The sequence below is a fragment of the Hippichthys cyanospilos genome, chromosome 12 (genome assembly GCF_059441005.1).
Source record: "Hippichthys cyanospilos isolate Australia breed blue-spotted pipefish chromosome 12, RoL_Hcya_1.0, whole genome shotgun sequence".
In the NCBI taxonomy this organism is placed as follows: Eukaryota; Metazoa; Chordata; class Actinopteri; order Syngnathiformes; family Syngnathidae; genus Hippichthys; species Hippichthys cyanospilos.
In genome coordinates this window covers 3,931,106-3,948,493 of record NC_142380.1, presented here as the reverse complement: position 1 = coordinate 3,948,493, position 17,388 = coordinate 3,931,106, and the positions used below count along the sequence as shown (strand labels likewise).

The 17,388-nt window shown below is 39.0% G+C and overlaps 1 protein-coding gene across 1 annotated transcript in view; it reads right to left on the bottom strand.

Moving 5' to 3' along the window:
• Positions 1 to 2,506: 2,506 nt before the first annotated feature.
• The window catches only part of crhr2 (corticotropin releasing hormone receptor 2), a 37,795-nt gene continuing 22,913 nt past the window's right edge, over positions 2,507 to 17,388 (bottom strand). The window contains exons 3-12 of the mRNA XM_088429771.1: positions 14,657 to 14,742; positions 13,511 to 13,617; positions 12,481 to 12,598; positions 12,242 to 12,395; positions 10,017 to 10,077; positions 9,406 to 9,478; positions 8,081 to 8,166; positions 6,737 to 6,872; positions 4,633 to 4,674; positions 2,507 to 3,026 (exon numbers count right to left, since the gene is read on the bottom strand). Of these exons, the coding sequence (XP_088285897.1) occupies positions 2,886 to 3,026; positions 4,633 to 4,674; positions 6,737 to 6,872; positions 8,081 to 8,166; positions 9,406 to 9,478; positions 10,017 to 10,077; positions 12,242 to 12,395; positions 12,481 to 12,598; positions 13,511 to 13,617; positions 14,657 to 14,742 (1,004 nt within the window). The 3' untranslated portion in view covers positions 2,507 to 2,885. The remainder of the gene's footprint in view (positions 3,027 to 4,632; positions 4,675 to 6,736; positions 6,873 to 8,080; positions 8,167 to 9,405; positions 9,479 to 10,016; positions 10,078 to 12,241; positions 12,396 to 12,480; positions 12,599 to 13,510; positions 13,618 to 14,656; positions 14,743 to 17,388) is intronic.

The following is a 17,388-nucleotide window of genomic DNA, read 5'->3' as shown; positions in this document are numbered from 1 at the left end:
CCGCTTATCACATGGATGATAATTTGCACACACCACCTCTGTCTATTTGCATCGGAGATAATTGCTAACCACGCATTTTAAAAAGGACACAAAGACGCCGTGGGCACAATGAAATCTACTGTACTCTTTACTGCGAGTGGACGCTGCCGTTGCGCCACTTTTCACCTACTTTTTGTCAAAGCATGGGAAACAGGATTTGTCACAACAAACACTTATTATAGTGCGTCGGTAGTGTTTCAGCTAATTGTTTGGGGAAGGGGCTGCAGCAGTGAGCGCGCTGGCTCCTGGGGCTGCTTCTATGATGGTGGGCGCTTAGTTTCTGCTCCACTTCACCAGGAAATGTTGGAATTATGTAAGTTGTCTTCCCACGGAACCGTACGACGAGCTGCGTTTTTTTTTTTTTACACTCAGCGCCCACTAAAGTCTATTAAAACAGGTAGAATGTTTACATGCTAACAATTAGCACTTCAAACGTCAGCAAGATTTCAGGTCTTGTCCTCAAATGCTAGCATGCTAACAGTTGATATGCTAACATACAATTCAGCATAGAACACATAGGTATGACAAGTTCATTTGTTTTATTTGCAATACTATACAGTACTTGATTAGTAAATGTATAAATGGGTATTAGTAACACACAAATGTCGTTATTTTTTTTCACGCGCGCGCGTAGACACACGTACAAATTATTTGTAAGGCAAAACAGGTGAATAGCAAACTGCTTTTCCATCAAGTCAAATAAACCGATTATATATAGTACACTCACATTAAATATGATTTCAAATTTCAGTATGAACAACCAATGTTAGACATAAACAAAGTTCCAAAACCATCAACCAAACAAACCGAGCACGTCTTTCTGGACTTTGTGGATGATGTGCTGAAATCACACGTTTTCTTTGGCGAGTTTGGAACAAATGACTTTCAACAAATATACTATGACACAAAAGCACAACGGTTATTGTGCTATTAGGTGATACGTGTGTGTGTGTATATATATATATATATATATATATATATATATATATATATATATATATATATATATATACACACATACATACACACACACAAAGTCACCACACACACATAATTACAAATATACGCGTATGTAGAAGCACGCATACATGGACACACACGCATGCGCACACATACACACACACAAACAGTATATACATCCGGGTACCCCGACTTTCAAGCGTGCCTATTTTTTTGCTTGGATTTGGCGAGCACAATTGGGATACAAACGCAACAACAAGCAGCAGTTCACAACAAGCAGCAATTTGGCGTATACAAACAAAATAACTCCTAAGTCAATGTACCACGTTCTATATACATAATCTACAATAGTTCCCAATCAATAACGGTGTACAGCGTAATACCCTGGGAAATGTATAAAACTTTTACAAAATATTATGATCAGATGTACACTTTTCAGTTATGCGTATCAGGAACTGTGGAAATGTAAACACACACAAATGTTTGAACCACCTCATGATATATAGCATTCATTTACAGTTCAAATCTGGAGAAAAATCAATAAAATAGCAACAATAATGTAAACATGAGAAATTTAGCTTCGCATTAACGACGAAATCATAAAATCTTTTTAAAAAAAAAGTTAAGAATTATAGAAGTTTGAAAGGTAGAGAAATACAAAAAATGGAAAAAATGATTGGAATCCGTTCGAGAAAACTAAATGACGCTAGCATGTGCGCCAAGTTATTGGCCAAGAGTATTAATTTGACAAACAAGTACATAAATGTAAATGTTGTCTTTGAAAGTTGACGTCAACGTTTTAGCTGCCTTTACTTCAAACTGTCACAACATTGTTGTGACGAGAGCTAATGATGCTAGCTAACGTTAGCACATTGGCTAACCAAAGGGTCATAGCTAACGGCCAGTTTCACATGCTTTTCAATACAAAATATCATCTTTAAAGGTTCACGTCCAAAATTTTAGCTGCACTTACTGAAAATGTATTTTTGATGATGCAACAACATTTTTAGGCAATCTTATCAATATGTTTTTATTTACTTACTAACAGTAAATGGAAGCGAAGCAGTCACATTAGATGGTGACAAAAAAAAATGTTCACAAAGTGCATTTACAGTCAAACAATTCTATTTAAACATTCTTCTTTAAATTCATTAGAATTTTTTGGCACTTTAGTGCGCCGCAGACTTGACAACTTTAGAAATTTATTTTTATTAGATTTTGGACTGGATGCTTACATTGTGTGTATATATGTATGTATGTGTATATATATATATATATATATATATATATATATATATATATATATATATATATATATATATATATATAAAAAAAGAGTATTTTTAGCGCTTATAATTTTCAACGCTTTGCAAAATTTAAATTAATTTCCTAAATTTTTTAGTCTGGTCCTAATATATATATATATATATATATATATATATATATATATATATATATATATATATATATATATATATATATATATATATATATATATATATATATATATATGTAAATGTTCCTCTTAACGTTTTTTGGTTTTTGACTTTGGGGAAACCAAGCCATGTTCTACTGCTGATTAAAGAATGGGAACAGCTAGACAAAAACGTTTTTTTCTTTTGGTCCGGACGTCACATATTTTGTGGGAGGATACAACAGTCACACACTCCAAATTTGGGGGGACTTTGAACTTTTGCCAATGACTGACTGCTAGTGAGTGAGTTGATGAGCACAGGCACCAATGACACACTTTGGCCAAGTAAGAAACTCCATCGACAGGCCCGGTTCTGGACAAAATGGCCGCCTGACAGCTGTTTGCCGTTACAGCCACACCGACGCGTCTTTGCGCGAGAGCGAATCCCCGCCACGCGCTTTAGCCATCATATTCACACAGCGGTGGTTTGCTTGATGCTGTGAAAGCTAACCCGGGTCGGGGACGTAGGAATGGACATGGCCCGTGCCACTCGTACCCGCAGCGCGTGATTGTCCTGCCAGCGGTGCCAGCGTTTCCTCACCGCCGAGCGAACCTGCGGCGAGAAGAAGGGAAAAAAAAAAAAAACGTTTTTGTCTACTTAACTGCAGATGGTCCAAGGGAGGCGTCAAATGCGGTGTGTGTCAAGCATAAAAACTGTAGTTTCAAACTGCAGTTTCATATTATGGTTTTAACTTGGGCTTTAAGGTTCCAAAATACTGTAGAGGTTCTAAGTCAGGTTTCCAGCTGGCCTTAGGGTTCCAAAGTAGGATTTTCAACGAGGAAAAGAGTTTCAAAACAGGGTTTCAGACTCAAGTTTCACAGCAGGGTTTGAAATTTGGGTTTTACATAAGACTTAGGGTTCCAAATTGGGTTTCAAACAAGCGTTAGGGTTTCAAAGTAGGGTTTGAAATTCGTGATGGAGTTTCAAAGCAGGGTTTGAACTTCGGTGTACATTTTCAGATTAGGCATTTAAACTGTCTTTAGGGTTTCAAAGTATTGTTTTGGTTTTAAAGTTTCAGAGGTTCAAAGCATAGCTTGCAGCTTGAGTTAGGGTTTCAAAATAGGGTTTCAAAATTGGGTTAGCGTTTCAAAATAGGCTTTAAGATAACTACAAGGGTTTGAAACAAGACGTTTGGTTTTAAAACTAGACTTAAATTGTCAAAGTAGGATTAGGCTTTCAAAGTACCGTATTTTCCGCACTATAAGGCGCACCGGATTATAAAGCGCACCCTCAATTAATGACATTTTAAAACCTTTTCCATATATAAGGCGCACCGGATTATTAGGCGCACCCTCAATTAATGACATATTTTAAAACCTTTTCAATCACATTATAGTAAAACTCAATAACAATAACTCAAACAATAACTCTCAATAGCATAAAAACTCAATGTCAATATGAGCGACCTTGTTCAACTGTAAACACACTAAAGAAACAGGTAAAGCTTACTTTATCACTTCATTCCCCATCTACCAATCTCAATATTGATCCATATATAAGGCGCACCTGATTATAAGGCGCGCCATCAGCTTTTAAAAAAAAAAAGAAGGCTTTTAGGTGCGCCTTATAGTGCGGAAAATGTGGTAGGTTCAACTTGTGTTTTAAGGTATCAAAGTCATGTTTCCAGCGAGCGTTAGGGTTTTAAAAAAGAACAACTTTGAAACTGGCCGTAACGCTTCAAAGTAGAGGCTAAAATTCCTGAAGGATAATGGTTGCGCGTGTTTATTATTGTAATTGCAGAAAGAGTTAAATCACTAGATGTGCATTTTTGCTTGGTTAGCACATAACAAGGGCACGCAATTTTGAATCTATTTGTAAACAGACATACGCCAGCAGATGGTTCAGCTCGCCGCACTGCCGACTTTCCACTGATTAGCCAGCTGTCAAAGAGTATTTGATTAACGGCGGCAAGCTTGTAAATGCACTCAGGATGGCGCGAGAGACAAGAGAGACTCAACCCAATTAGGGTTTGATCGCTTTAAACAACCTCATGAAAATGCATGGAGCCACGTTGGCTCCTCTTGTGTTTCTCTTAATGAAAGCCACGCCACACATGACTGAATCAGATAAACAAAAACAAAAAAAATCCAGCAGGGCTTGGTCAAACGTTCGATTCCCGCCGGATTTTCGTTAGTGGAAGTAAACGCATTATACGTACCTCGCCGTTAAGGAAGCAGTAGAAGACGGACACAAAGAAGCCCTGCGGAACAACACACATCAGCGCCGTGCGGCGTAATCGCAACGCAATTAGATCACACAAAGTAATGACACATTATTACTCTCAAAAGAATCAACCGCATTTACACCGAGCAAATGGCGTGAACCCCGCTGTGACACTTATGTGCTCGCCGCGCTTCGCATCCAATAAATCACTTCGCACCTGCGTATATACCATTTTGAATGCCTGTGTATACGTACCTTTTAAAGTGGGCGCGGCTAGCTAACATTTCAAGTTTTATGCCCACTTAGGTGCATAACATTTTTGCCCTGTGTGTGTGTACCTTGTGTGTACTTTGTGTAATTGTTACCATCTATTTTGATGTGTGGCTGTTTACATTATGTGTTTAATCCAGAACGATTGGTATACTTTTAGTTCGGCATGTGTACACTATACTACTGCGTGTGTGTGTACACCTGTGTGTACAACTATTTGTAATATTAGCATTATTAGTGTGTTTACTCCTCACACTTGGGTATACCGTTAGTTTTGCTAGTATACAGTACATACTAGATAACGCTGTATACCGTTTAGAGTGTATGTGTATACCTTAGAACTGTTTGAATACCATTTTGGTATACATTCAATATTTACTTTGCAAGCATGAGTACACATTTATTTTACGTGCACTCACAACTGTGTGTATACCATATGTGGCATTATTAGTGTGTGTTTACCCCTCACGCTTGGGTATACCGTTAGTTTTGCTAGTATACATACTAGATAACGCTGTATACCGTTTAGAATGTGTATACCTTAGAACGGTTTGTATACCATTTTGGTATACATACAGTATTTACTTTGCAAGCATGAGTACACATTTATTTTACGTGCACTCACAACTGTGTGTATACCATTATGTGGCATTATTAGTGTGTGTTTACTCCTCACACTTGGGTATACCGTTAGTTTTGCTAGTATACATACTAGATAACGCTGTATACTGTTTAGTATACCTTAGAACTGTTTGTATACCATTTTGGTATACATACAGTATTTACTTTGCAAGCATGAGTACACATTTATTTTATGTGCACTCACCTCACAACTGTGTGTATACCATATGTGTACCATGTAATTTTGTGTTAGTGTGTATACTTCATATCTACTGTATATCATCGGGTGTGTAAGTACCCACCATTTTAGCTGTATGTTTAATTCACAACGGTTTCTATACCTTTTTGACATGTCTGTGTACCTTAAAGCATTGCTAGTGTGCCTTTAATCACAACTGTGTGTACACGATAAAGTCATGCCTGTGTACCTTGTACATGTGTGCATACCATTTTATGTGAGTGATTACACTTACTATATGTGTATACAAAAAACTGTGTAAGTACCATATACAGTATTACTGTGTATGAACTGTGTATGTACCATATTTAGGTGTGTGTTTAAAGCCCTTTTGTCTTGTCTGTGTATCTTATAACAGTGTGTATATCATTTTGATGTGTGTTCACACTTGAATGTTTACTGTGTGGCTGTGTTAAATTCATACCTGCATATGTGTATACCTTTTAAATTAGGTGTAAAGCATTTGACTGCGTGTGTGTGCCCGTTCTTGAATTGCTGAGATCTAATTTGTGTAGGCAATTTTTGCGTGCATTTTTTAGTATTATGTATTTTTCAAATGTGTGGGTGTGTGTATACCTGATTGAAATTGAACAGCTATTTGACCTTAGTTTTGCTTGATTGTCGCTAATGTAAATTATACAGTGTAGTTTATTCGTACTGTACTGGGTACAACACACAAGAAATGGGCGGAACAGCCTCCTAGAACAGCGTGTTTGAATTCCAATCTTTGTATTACTCAGACAGCTCACGATTTGAAGATAGCGGGGAAAAAATAGCCACAGGAGCACAATCATGCCCACACGGCCGACTTGTTTGTGACAGCCGAGAGCGCAGAACAGTGTTGGGATGTCGTCCTTAGTCGCGTCTTCCTCCCCCGCCGCAAAGACCCCGCGCTCACACACGCCCGGAGAAAAAAAAAAAAGTTTCAACCAAAGGGAGTCGGCATGAGTCACCGCGTGGACCGCTTTACCTGGAACGACTGCAGGAAGGAGTTGAAATAAACAAAGACGATCTGCGAGATGTCGTCCCCGCCCGGGTTGACGAAGAAGAGCATGTAGGTGATGCCCAACAGAGGGAGGAGCACCAGAGTGGCCTTCACGGCTTTTCTGTGGAGGCCAAATTCAAATCAAATGTAATAACATTTCAAAGTTTCAAAATAGGAACGTTTCGCCTCTTATACACTTTTTGGGGGATGTGGTCTCACTTAGGAATGCAGGTGTCAAAGAGCCATAATTCTGATTGACAGCTTCTTCTGGATTTGTATTCATAGTTGGATGCTAATTCTCTGTTGGAGGAAGTCTTTTGTTTCTTCTGTAGAAGTAATATTACATTCCTGCTTTTCAAGCCGACATCACGTCATGTTCATTTTTATTAGAAGAATACCGTTTCATGAACACAATATTTTACTGCTACATTGCATTTATAAAAATGCATATTTCCATTAGTAAGAATAGGGTTTTCGAATGAGGATCAGAAAACTAGGAATAAGAATTAGAAATTAGGGTTTAAAAGTAGGGTTCGTGTTATAATTTTGTAGTAGGGTTTCAAATTGGGTTAGGTTGGGTTTTAAACTAGTATGGTAGGAAACTGAAGTTTTAAACTTGTGCTGGAGTTTGAAATTGGGGTTTTTATACAAGGTTTGTGTTTCAAAATACGGTGTCTGACTAAAGGATTTTGTTTGAGGGTATTTGTTTATAAAAAATTTTGACTGCTTTAAAGTGCGGCATCTGTTGTCAAATTGTGACAAATGTCATCATGAAGCACAAGATCCGCGCAGCCAATTGTGGTCAACGCCAAAATCAGTGACCCTCTAAAAATGCGCTCGGACAAATTGACACATTATCATATTTATGCACCCGGCACAAATGCAAAGTAAAGTGTGATATTTTCTTCTCTAAAAATAGTACAGCGCCAACATGTCTTTAAATGAAAATAATGCGCTTCCAGATGGCGAGCAGCTCAACTCCCCCTCGCGAGACGAGCTCGGCTAATGAAGCACGATTAATATCAATAATGCATCCCGGAGCTACTTGCAACACGAGATCCCAGCTAAATAAATGTGCCGTCTAATGTGAGCATTAAAGTCGTTCGCGGATACTAAAAAGGTCTTTCGAGTAAAAAAAAAAAAAAATCTTGAAATAACATAATTACGTCGTTAATGAAATGTTTTGAATTGGATCCCATTGACTGCAGCGAGAGGAAGCTCTTAAACCTGAAAGCGGCGACGAGAAGCGATTTATCAAAGCGAGCGAAGAATTTTGGAGCTTTTCAGAAGGAGCGGTTCAAAAAAAGCCAAAGAAAACGCAAGTGTTACCTGTACTGAATGGTTTCCGAGGTGGTGGACGCCCTCAATTTGGTCATCAGTATTCTGACGATGTTGAAGAGGAAAACAAAGTTTATCTAGGAAGGACAGAAAACAAATCAAAGCTTTTTATGGAGAACGTGAGAAATGTCTTTGGTGGGCCAAGCTCCGCCCACAAAAAATGCATAAATGCTACCGCTTTACAAAAAGACTCCAAATCAAAACGTCATTGACGACGATTGGGGGCTACGTTCAGCCCACATTAAAAAAAAACAACAAAAAACAAATGAACAATCATTTACATGTCTAGTTGCAAAACTAAACTTTTAAAGCTTTTATCTACATGACCTTTATACCGCCCCCTAGTGGCAAAATCACAGACAACCGATGGAGCCTTGCGAATTTTTGGTTGGAATATTTTTCCAGAACGCCCAATTTTTAAAAAGATGGAAGATTAAAAGCTTATCCTTTCCAAAGCGAATCTGAGATTTGATTGAGACTAAGCTCCACCCATATTAGAAGGGTGAGGCAAAAAAAAGAAATGCATAATGTTTTTATTTGTTGTTTTTGTTGTTGTTGACTATTTGAATTAAACGTGTCTGCATATTAGTTTTTCAATATTTGGTTCTTCTTTTGGGGGGGGCAAATGTTACCCCCCTCCCACACACACACACACGCACACACAGGCCATAAATAAACATTCAGTTTTCATGGAAAACATTGATTATTCTTCAGTTTCTTTGACGAATTTCTTGGGGTTTAATTTTTCATACTTCAGTCACGGCGGCTACCTCTTTTCTCTTTTAAATGTGATGCGTTAGTAATGCGCTAAAGCCTGAACATGACTTCAGCAAATTTGTGCCTTGAAGTGGACACTCGGAGACTGCCCCCATTGTTGATATGCCATCCCAGAACTATGCTGCCCAGTGAGTGGAGTTCAAAAATATAACATCATTGATTCAGGAGATTTGCCGCCCGCTGTTCACCTTCATGAAGGAAATCCATCTTCCCACCTTTGGATGTCTTCTGAGCAGCCTCGTAATAAGACCGACTTTCTGCCACTAAATTGCCACTCAAACAGGAGTAGCTTCAAAAGTGCAAGTCCTGGAATTGCCCGCGTAGAACTGCTTCAACACAAAATGGATGACTTCCCGTTCAATTTCCAGCATGGATTCAGAAGATTTTTTTTCATGTGCCCTCTGATGGCTGATGTCGATCGAATTTCACTTCGACTAATGGAACTGGCAGAGAGCAATTTTTTTTTCACTTTACGGGATTACTAGCAAATAATCAAACACAAGGAATGGACAGAAAAAGATTCCCACTGTGATGCTGACCAAGAGCACGAGAATGACAGGCCCTTGGTAGATGTAGTCGATGTATTTGCCGGGGTCCTTCCCGAACCAGCACCTGTTGAGGGGACGCACACAATAACTTTTATATAAGCAACTAACACCCCTTGTGGCATTATGTTACAAATTATGGAAATTCCTGTGATTTGTTTTTTATATCATTAAAGAATCAATGGAAAAAAAAAAACACTAAGGAGCTGAAATTTCCAGCAGATGATTAAAACATGTAACATTTTAAAATGCAACGATTCTGACATTTCTATGTGATTGCAGCTGCACGAGCCAGATTTTGTGTACTAAAATAATCATTGTCCAAATTTTGGACCATATAAAACCAACCAGCAATTTTTGAGATGCATTGTAATAGAATTTATGACATTAATTTTCCTGCATTTTTGCAACATTTCGTTGAGTGGCGGTCACACTATGTCAGCAAACAGAAAATTCTTTGTTGACTTGTGTTTCACCTCAAGACAGTAGGTGGCGGTAGAGCCCAATTATGGTCTACAGACAGACCATACCATTTTTCAATTTTTTGTGGGTGCAATGCAAAAAAAAGATGCAATGTTTATAATTGGCAAAGTGTGTGCTCCTACTTTTCATTTTCATAATAGAGCTTCCCGATGCTCCAGGCTATGATTATTGGACACGGAATACCTGAAAAAGAAGATTTCAAGTCAGTGAATTAAAGATGTACAATTTTTTTTTCCATTTTACTGTTGTTTAAAGAAATATTTTCGGTAACATTCTTAACTGCCATACAAGTGTCGCTCTTATGCAAGCCCTTGCCTGGTACTATTAATGACCCTTCAGCAGCACTTATTTGAACTTGTTCAAAGATTCAAGAGCTACAAATCCATTTCATTTGGCATTGAAGCACAATGGTGGAAAACTGCTGCAAAAATCACTTTTTCAATTGAACTACAGAAACAAATGATCCGCGCTACAAAACTACAAATCTAAACAATATACAATACATGTATTATAGCATACAGTATAGGGTAAAACTGTCTCTTCAATTCAAATCCATGACGAGAAAGGAAAATTAATTACAATAGGAAAATAATTGCAGGCGCTCTCATTATGCAGCTAGTAGTCTTTGCGGATGGCTAAATGGCTAAGCCACCTTGAGGAAATAAGGTATTATTTTCTTCCTTTTAAATTCATTTTGTGTCTATCCATCATGAATAATTTAAAAGCCAGATAAGACTGAGTGACAGAAACCGCAATAATACTTTTTCTCACAATGAGCTTCCATAAAAGGGTGTTACGTTTTCCCAATCATCTCGGCCATTAAAATTTGTAGATCCGAAAGTAAGATCATTTCTAAAGCGAAGACCCGTATGCACAATTAGAGCTTGACCCGTTTTTTTTTCAAAAACTGCGTTGAGGGAGGTGACGATTAAAAGATTAAAGTCAGTGCTGCGACTATGACAAAAGAATTTACGTTGGGATTTAAAAAAAATCCTTCAGAACAAAAATGTAGGTCGCGTGGCCATTGATCTCGGCCATTTATTTCTCGGGTAACAATCTCCTCAAGTTGCCCCTCCCACTTCCTCCATTCTACTTATACCCAGATAGAACACGCGTATTGACCGTGACATAAAGAGGAAGAATGTCAGTCTTCCTCTCAGGGACGTGTCCAACAATGTTTACGGGTGAATTTCCTTCGCCGGGAGGCAAACCGCGGTGAGACGCTGGTGTTTCGAAACCACGACGCGACCGGAGCGCAAACGGCGGTGACGTTTTCCGCGCGGTTCTCGTACGGAGGAAAGTCCCGGAGGTTGAACTAATTCAAGTGCTCAAAAAGAGCGAAAGCCCCGCAACGCCTGCAAAAAAGTGTGAGGGTGAGTATCGAACAGGAAATGGAAGCGAGAATATATGCAGGGGTTCATTCCCGGTAAGGCAAAAATTTGCATATGTTAAGTGGGCGTTTGCAGCACAGTTTTAGCACCGCTAAATTTAATCCTATTTACCGTATTTTCCACACTATAAGGCGCACCCGAAAGCCTTAATTTTTTAAAAAGCTGGTGGTGCGCCTTATAATCAGGTGCGCCTTATATATGGATCAATATTGAGATTCGTAGATGGGGAATGAAGTGATAAAGTAACTTTACCTGTTTTTTGTGTGTGTTTACGGTTGACCATATTGACATTGAGTTATTATAATATTGAGAATCTAGAGTTATTATTTGAGTTATTATTGTTATTACTTTGAGTATTACTATATTGTGATTGCACTGGAGGAAAAGTTCCGTGATATAAATGTTGCACTACATGTTATACCTTGCCGCTAAATGATAAACTGTCACGGAATTAATAATATATATATAATAAAATAAATACATAAGACAGTTGTTTATTCATTTTGGGAGTGAACAGAGTTGTCAGAAAGATGGTTTCTAATCTACTAATCAAGACTGCTTCTACTGTTGCGGCTTATAATGCGGTGCGCCTTATATATGGATTTTTTTTTATGTGTCATTAGTTAAGGGTGCGCCTTATAATCCAGTGTGCCTTATAGTGCGGAAAATATGGTAATTTTGATGGCTCTAATGCAAATTCAGCATTTTTCACCATGGACTGGAAAAAAACTGAACATTAACATCAATCCCAGACCACGGAACTAATTTTGCGTTTGTTCTTTGAGGCTCATCTAGAAGCTTTTTTAAATTTTTTTTTAGTAACAATACCATGTGCAAATGCGCAACGGCGTGTCCTCTTAGGAACAGCAAAAGGTCACGAATGACGTCATCTATTTATTTTTGGGTGGGAACGAGGCAACAAAAAGCAGAATGGGATTCACGTGATATGCACTTACACCAGCCGATGCAGAGAAAGACCCACTTGCGCAGCTTATCCGTGGAGTAGGTCATCACGATGGCCGTGTGCAGGTAGCAACCCTCCACGAACATCCAGAAGAAGTTGGTGACCACAAAGTAGTTGTATATAGTGGTCATCAGGCGGCACCACGGCTGGCCCGCGGGAACGACATCACGAGCGTCACGAGCCGGCCGCCAAACGATCACAGCCCGCCGCAGCCGCCGGGCGAGGACTTACCTCGTTGCTCTCGTGGATGTTGTGGTCGATGAGCTGGAGCAGGAACCACATGACGTTTCTCAGGATGAAGGTGGTGATTAAATTCCAGTGGATGATGTTGCGCAAGCATCGTATGCTCCTGGCAAGGAAAGATGTTGCATGGGTTTAATGTAGGACAGAAAAATATTGGGACGCTTACGAGGGGAGAAACCCGGAGATTGTGATAAGAACCAAAACATCTGGCAGTGAATGAGTCTGGAGTTACTTTTCCAAAAGGTCGGGCTAACCGATCAATCAATCGCCAGTTAGCTAGCAATCTCTATTAATATCTACTGTAGCTAGCTAGCATTCATATCATATGCCTAGCTAGCCACAGAATATAGCTAGCTAGCTAGCTAGCGTCCATCATCATCATCATCCTCTCTCTCTCTCATATATATATATATATATATATATATATATATATATATATATATATTATATACAGATGCACACACACGACAATAAATGACCGAAACATGGTTTACCGCTGTCAGATGTGATTTTAACTAAAGTGAGGGTGTTGCGCAATATCTATTATGTCCTTATTCTTATCAATTACTTTTTTTTTTTCTTCAAGGTTTCGGGTTACCAGAATTTTGTTCTTTATATCCAATATAGTTCGAGAAAAGGCGATCAAAGGTGCTCGAGGCGGGATGTTTACTTTGTGCGTTTTGGGCCCACATCCAAGCGGACATCACAAGAATACAATACAAGCTGTCATCTTTTGATATTCCCGACTGATATCGATTATTTCACTCTTTAATCGCAGTCAGTTGCTTGCTGCCAACCAACCAGTTGTAGGTGTGCAGGTGTGTAGGTGTGTGTGTGTGTGTGTGTGTATATATATATATATATATATATATATATATGTGTGTGTGTGTGTGTGTGTGTGTATTCATGTGACATAAGTGACCTAGGAGGACAGATGAGAGGAAGGTTCCGAGTGTCTGCTGCACCGACATGGCAGGCGTCGCACATAGAGATGTTTGCGGCTTATTTCTGTACTTGCCTTAAGCACAGGAAGAGGATGAAGGCCACTAGTAGCGCCCCCACAGAAATGCAGTGGCCCAGGTAGTTGATGATCAGTGCTATCTTATAATGCACGGGATACATTCTCTGCAAGAAAACATACTTACATTTACATACACATTTTTCTCTGTCTCTGGCTTTGCAAAATATAATTGAGCAGCCGTGGTTTAAAGGTTCAAATTAATGGAAATTTATGAGCAAGCAATAGTGCCACCTAAAGGAGCTTAAAAGTAGTGGTTCATTATCCCATCACTAAATTCGGCCAGCCATTGCCAAATTGTCATAAATAATTGCCAAAGTAATTATTGAAAACCAAAAGTTATTCTTGATAACCGAGATGAACAAAAACAAAGTGAAGTTTTAGCAATTATTTGTGTTTTTTTTACTGATATCGTGACAGTAAGTTGGAAAGTGACAATTAATGGTATAAATCTAACAACAAGGTGAAGGAGTGATTATCATGTCCGCCTGGCAGTTCTGTGGTCACCAGTTTGCTTCCGACCGAGATCACCCAGTGTGGAGTTTGCATGCTCTCCCCATGCCTGCATGTTTTTTTTTCGCCGGGTACTCCAGTTTCCTCCCACAATCCCCAAAACATGCATGATAGGTATATCAGACACTCCAAATCGCCCTGTGTGAATGTCTCCGTATGCCCTGTGATTGGCTGGCAACCAGTCTTGGGTGTCCCGCTGCCTGAAGACGGCGACCCGAGAAATCGGATGGATGGATCCGCTAACAACAAGCCCGTCACCCCTTGTGCTACTATTCCAGTTTTATTTCTTTGCCACACTCCTAAAAATACGTCACCGGCCTACTCCTTGTTATCCTGGTGCTTTTAGTACAAGGTGTAAACACCATTGACACACTTCAGATGTCTTAGAATGTCTAAATTTGTCTGAGGAAAAATGGAGCAAGAGCCAGAAATACGCTCGAGCAGGGAGACGCCACAATCAATCGGGCGGCACGTTGCAGTCGCTTCTTACGCTTTGCCTGCAGGCTTCAGCTCAATACGCACTCGGAAACGTACGCGGGCGTCCGGAAACGACAACATCTCAAGTGTTTAATTGTGCGACGCCGAAGAGAAATGCGGCTCCTTTGGATGGCGTTTCCAAAATACAACACTTACCTTTTCCTCTAAAATGGGAACGCAGTTGGAATAATTGCTCTTTAGCGCCCATGTGCCGTTCTCCATGCATTCCCTGTATGCGCTCCCTAAAAAGAGAGATAACAAATTAATTATTGCAAATAAACACAACTATGATGTGCGCTTCATTTAGCTGCTATTTGCATCCGGCTGGCCAAACTTTTGTGGGATGACTCACTCCATCACTTGCGACAAGGTGACGCCGTAAGTGGCATGAAAGCTCAGCGCCATGGTCAAAGTTGAGCATGACAAGTTGCCCGACTTGTACGCGGAATATCAATTCGGCAATGTTTTCGTATTCCCCGTTTGCCGGCAAGTCATGCAAATCCTCTCCCTGAGTCACTGCGTATCTTTTAAACCTTACGTTCCATAATAAACTCCCAGTGGAAGTCTTTTTGCAGCGTGCGAGGCTTCGCAGGCAGTTGGCATTTTATTTCATAAAACGGGTGGGGACATTAGATGTGCAAAGCCATGCAAACCTCAAAAAAAATGAAAGGCATAATTGGGGTTTTGCATTGGTTTTTCATGGCAAATCTTCAAAATGGCGGTCAAAGTTTGACACCACACTTCATATTAAATGCACAATGCATATGCAAATTATTCACAGCACTTCACTTTTTCCACATTTTCTTTTTACAACCTATATATATATATATATATATATATATATATATATATATATATATATATATATATGCGTGTGTGTGTGTGTGTGTGTGAAATTCCTGTCTAATGGGCTTTATAATGGATTGGTAAAAAAAGTGCTTTTACACTCCTGAGTCAAGATAGTCATCATTTAATTAGTTTTTTTATTTTCCATTTTTATGGATGTCCCTGTCCATTTGGCTCGGGAGTTTAAAAGAAAATCGTTTCAATGCAATTTATCTACAGTATAGAATTCAAAAGCATTTGTTAAGTGACCTCATTAATGTGCTGACAATTTTGAGCTTATTTCGTTTTGTTTTGTTAATCAGGGAAGGACATCCAAAGAATTTTTTTGAGGCAGAAGTAGGTGAAAACTAATCATATTTTTCTACCTTTTAAGATCCTGGAAGTGATCTTGCGATCTGACTGAAAGGTACTGTAGGCATTAATCTCACTAAGCCTTGCCTCATCTCACAAAGAGCCAAAATTTGCATATAATTGTTGATTGCCGTTAAAAAGCACTAGGAAAAATATCAAACCCTGAAAATTCTCCTTAACCCTTCTAGTGCCATGGACGAGAATTCTCATCTTTTAAAATAGTAATAAAAATAATTAATAACAAAATTCATGGCAATTTTTATGCGGAGTAGCTGACACCCTTGACTAGTGCTTATCTAATATGTGATTTGAGCACTGTAGTGCTAACTGTGACCACTGGATGGCAGTGTTTCCATCCATACAACACATATTACATCCGTGTCATTCTAGGTAAGGAATGGAAATCAATACTTTATTATTTTTTCAATCATTTTTTCCTGTTTTTTGGCTATAAGTGCATCTAAAAACAGCTGGTAGTAAATTATCAATAACTTTAGGTGATTACTAAATTTAGTGCGTGAAGTTGAACTTTATTTATTTAGTACCAGCCCTATTTAGCTCCCGCCCCTGCAAAAAATGTCTGGACTCTTTAAGAAGAAAAAAAAAGAACGTAAAAATACACCTTCATTCAAAATTCAATATACGGATAATGGGTGAAAAAAACTGACTGCAAAAATCTAAAATTATTTGAAAATAGCAGAAAAAAATTAAGAAAAAAATAAGTATCTTTTGGTCGTTTACATTCAGAACCCACAAAGATGGGAAATTATCCACTTCCTAATTTCCTCTGAGGATAAGAAGAGATTTTTGGGAAAGGCTGCGGGCGAAAATCTAACTGCGAAAATACATATTTTTGCAAACACAAGAATGAATGGTGCTTTGCGCAGCGGGACAGAGGAAGACGGCGGTTAAAAGTCATTGGTGCGTACTTCTTAAGCACAGAACACGGACATAAATTACAAGCGGGACCACTGAGGAGTAGAATGTGCCTCCCGTGGCCTTCAGACGATAAGAAAATACACATTCAAACACACGGCGGATTCCAGGACCGCGTAGTTGCGTTGCGGGTTGGAACGTGTGTGTTCCTCTTTTTTTTACCTTGTGTAACACAGAAATTCCGGACTGGTCCAAATGCAACTGCCTGAGCCCGAGCCAACCCAATAAACGCCATTGATGTTTTTATTGCGCAATCATTCACAACTGTAAGCGTTGCAATCTTGCTGCCTCGGTTATTCCAAAAGACACAAAACACGATTACAGCTACTGATGTAGCATTTGGGCAGCATTGATTTATCGGGAGGATTTGCAGCTAGCGGTTTGCCATTTTAATGTTTCAATAAAATCGCTCCTGTTTACACAAAAGATAAGCTGATTAATCTTTTGCGTTTGTCTTCTATCGTTGCAGTGAATCAATGTCGTTTTCATCACAAGCTAAAGGTCAAAACAGCAAACGATAAACGATTTTTTTTGAGTGACTCTTGATGGAAGTCGAGTCAAAGTCGATTGGTTGTTGACGTCAGTGAGATTTTTTTTCACTGACTGGCAAATAAAATAATAAATAAAACAGATGACATCACTAAAGTGATCAGTAACAAATTAATTGTGTCAGGATGTTACCATCAAAGTGTGCAATTTTAATTTACATCTATCAAACCGTCTCTGAAAAGTAATCCGACTGCTCCCTAATTGAT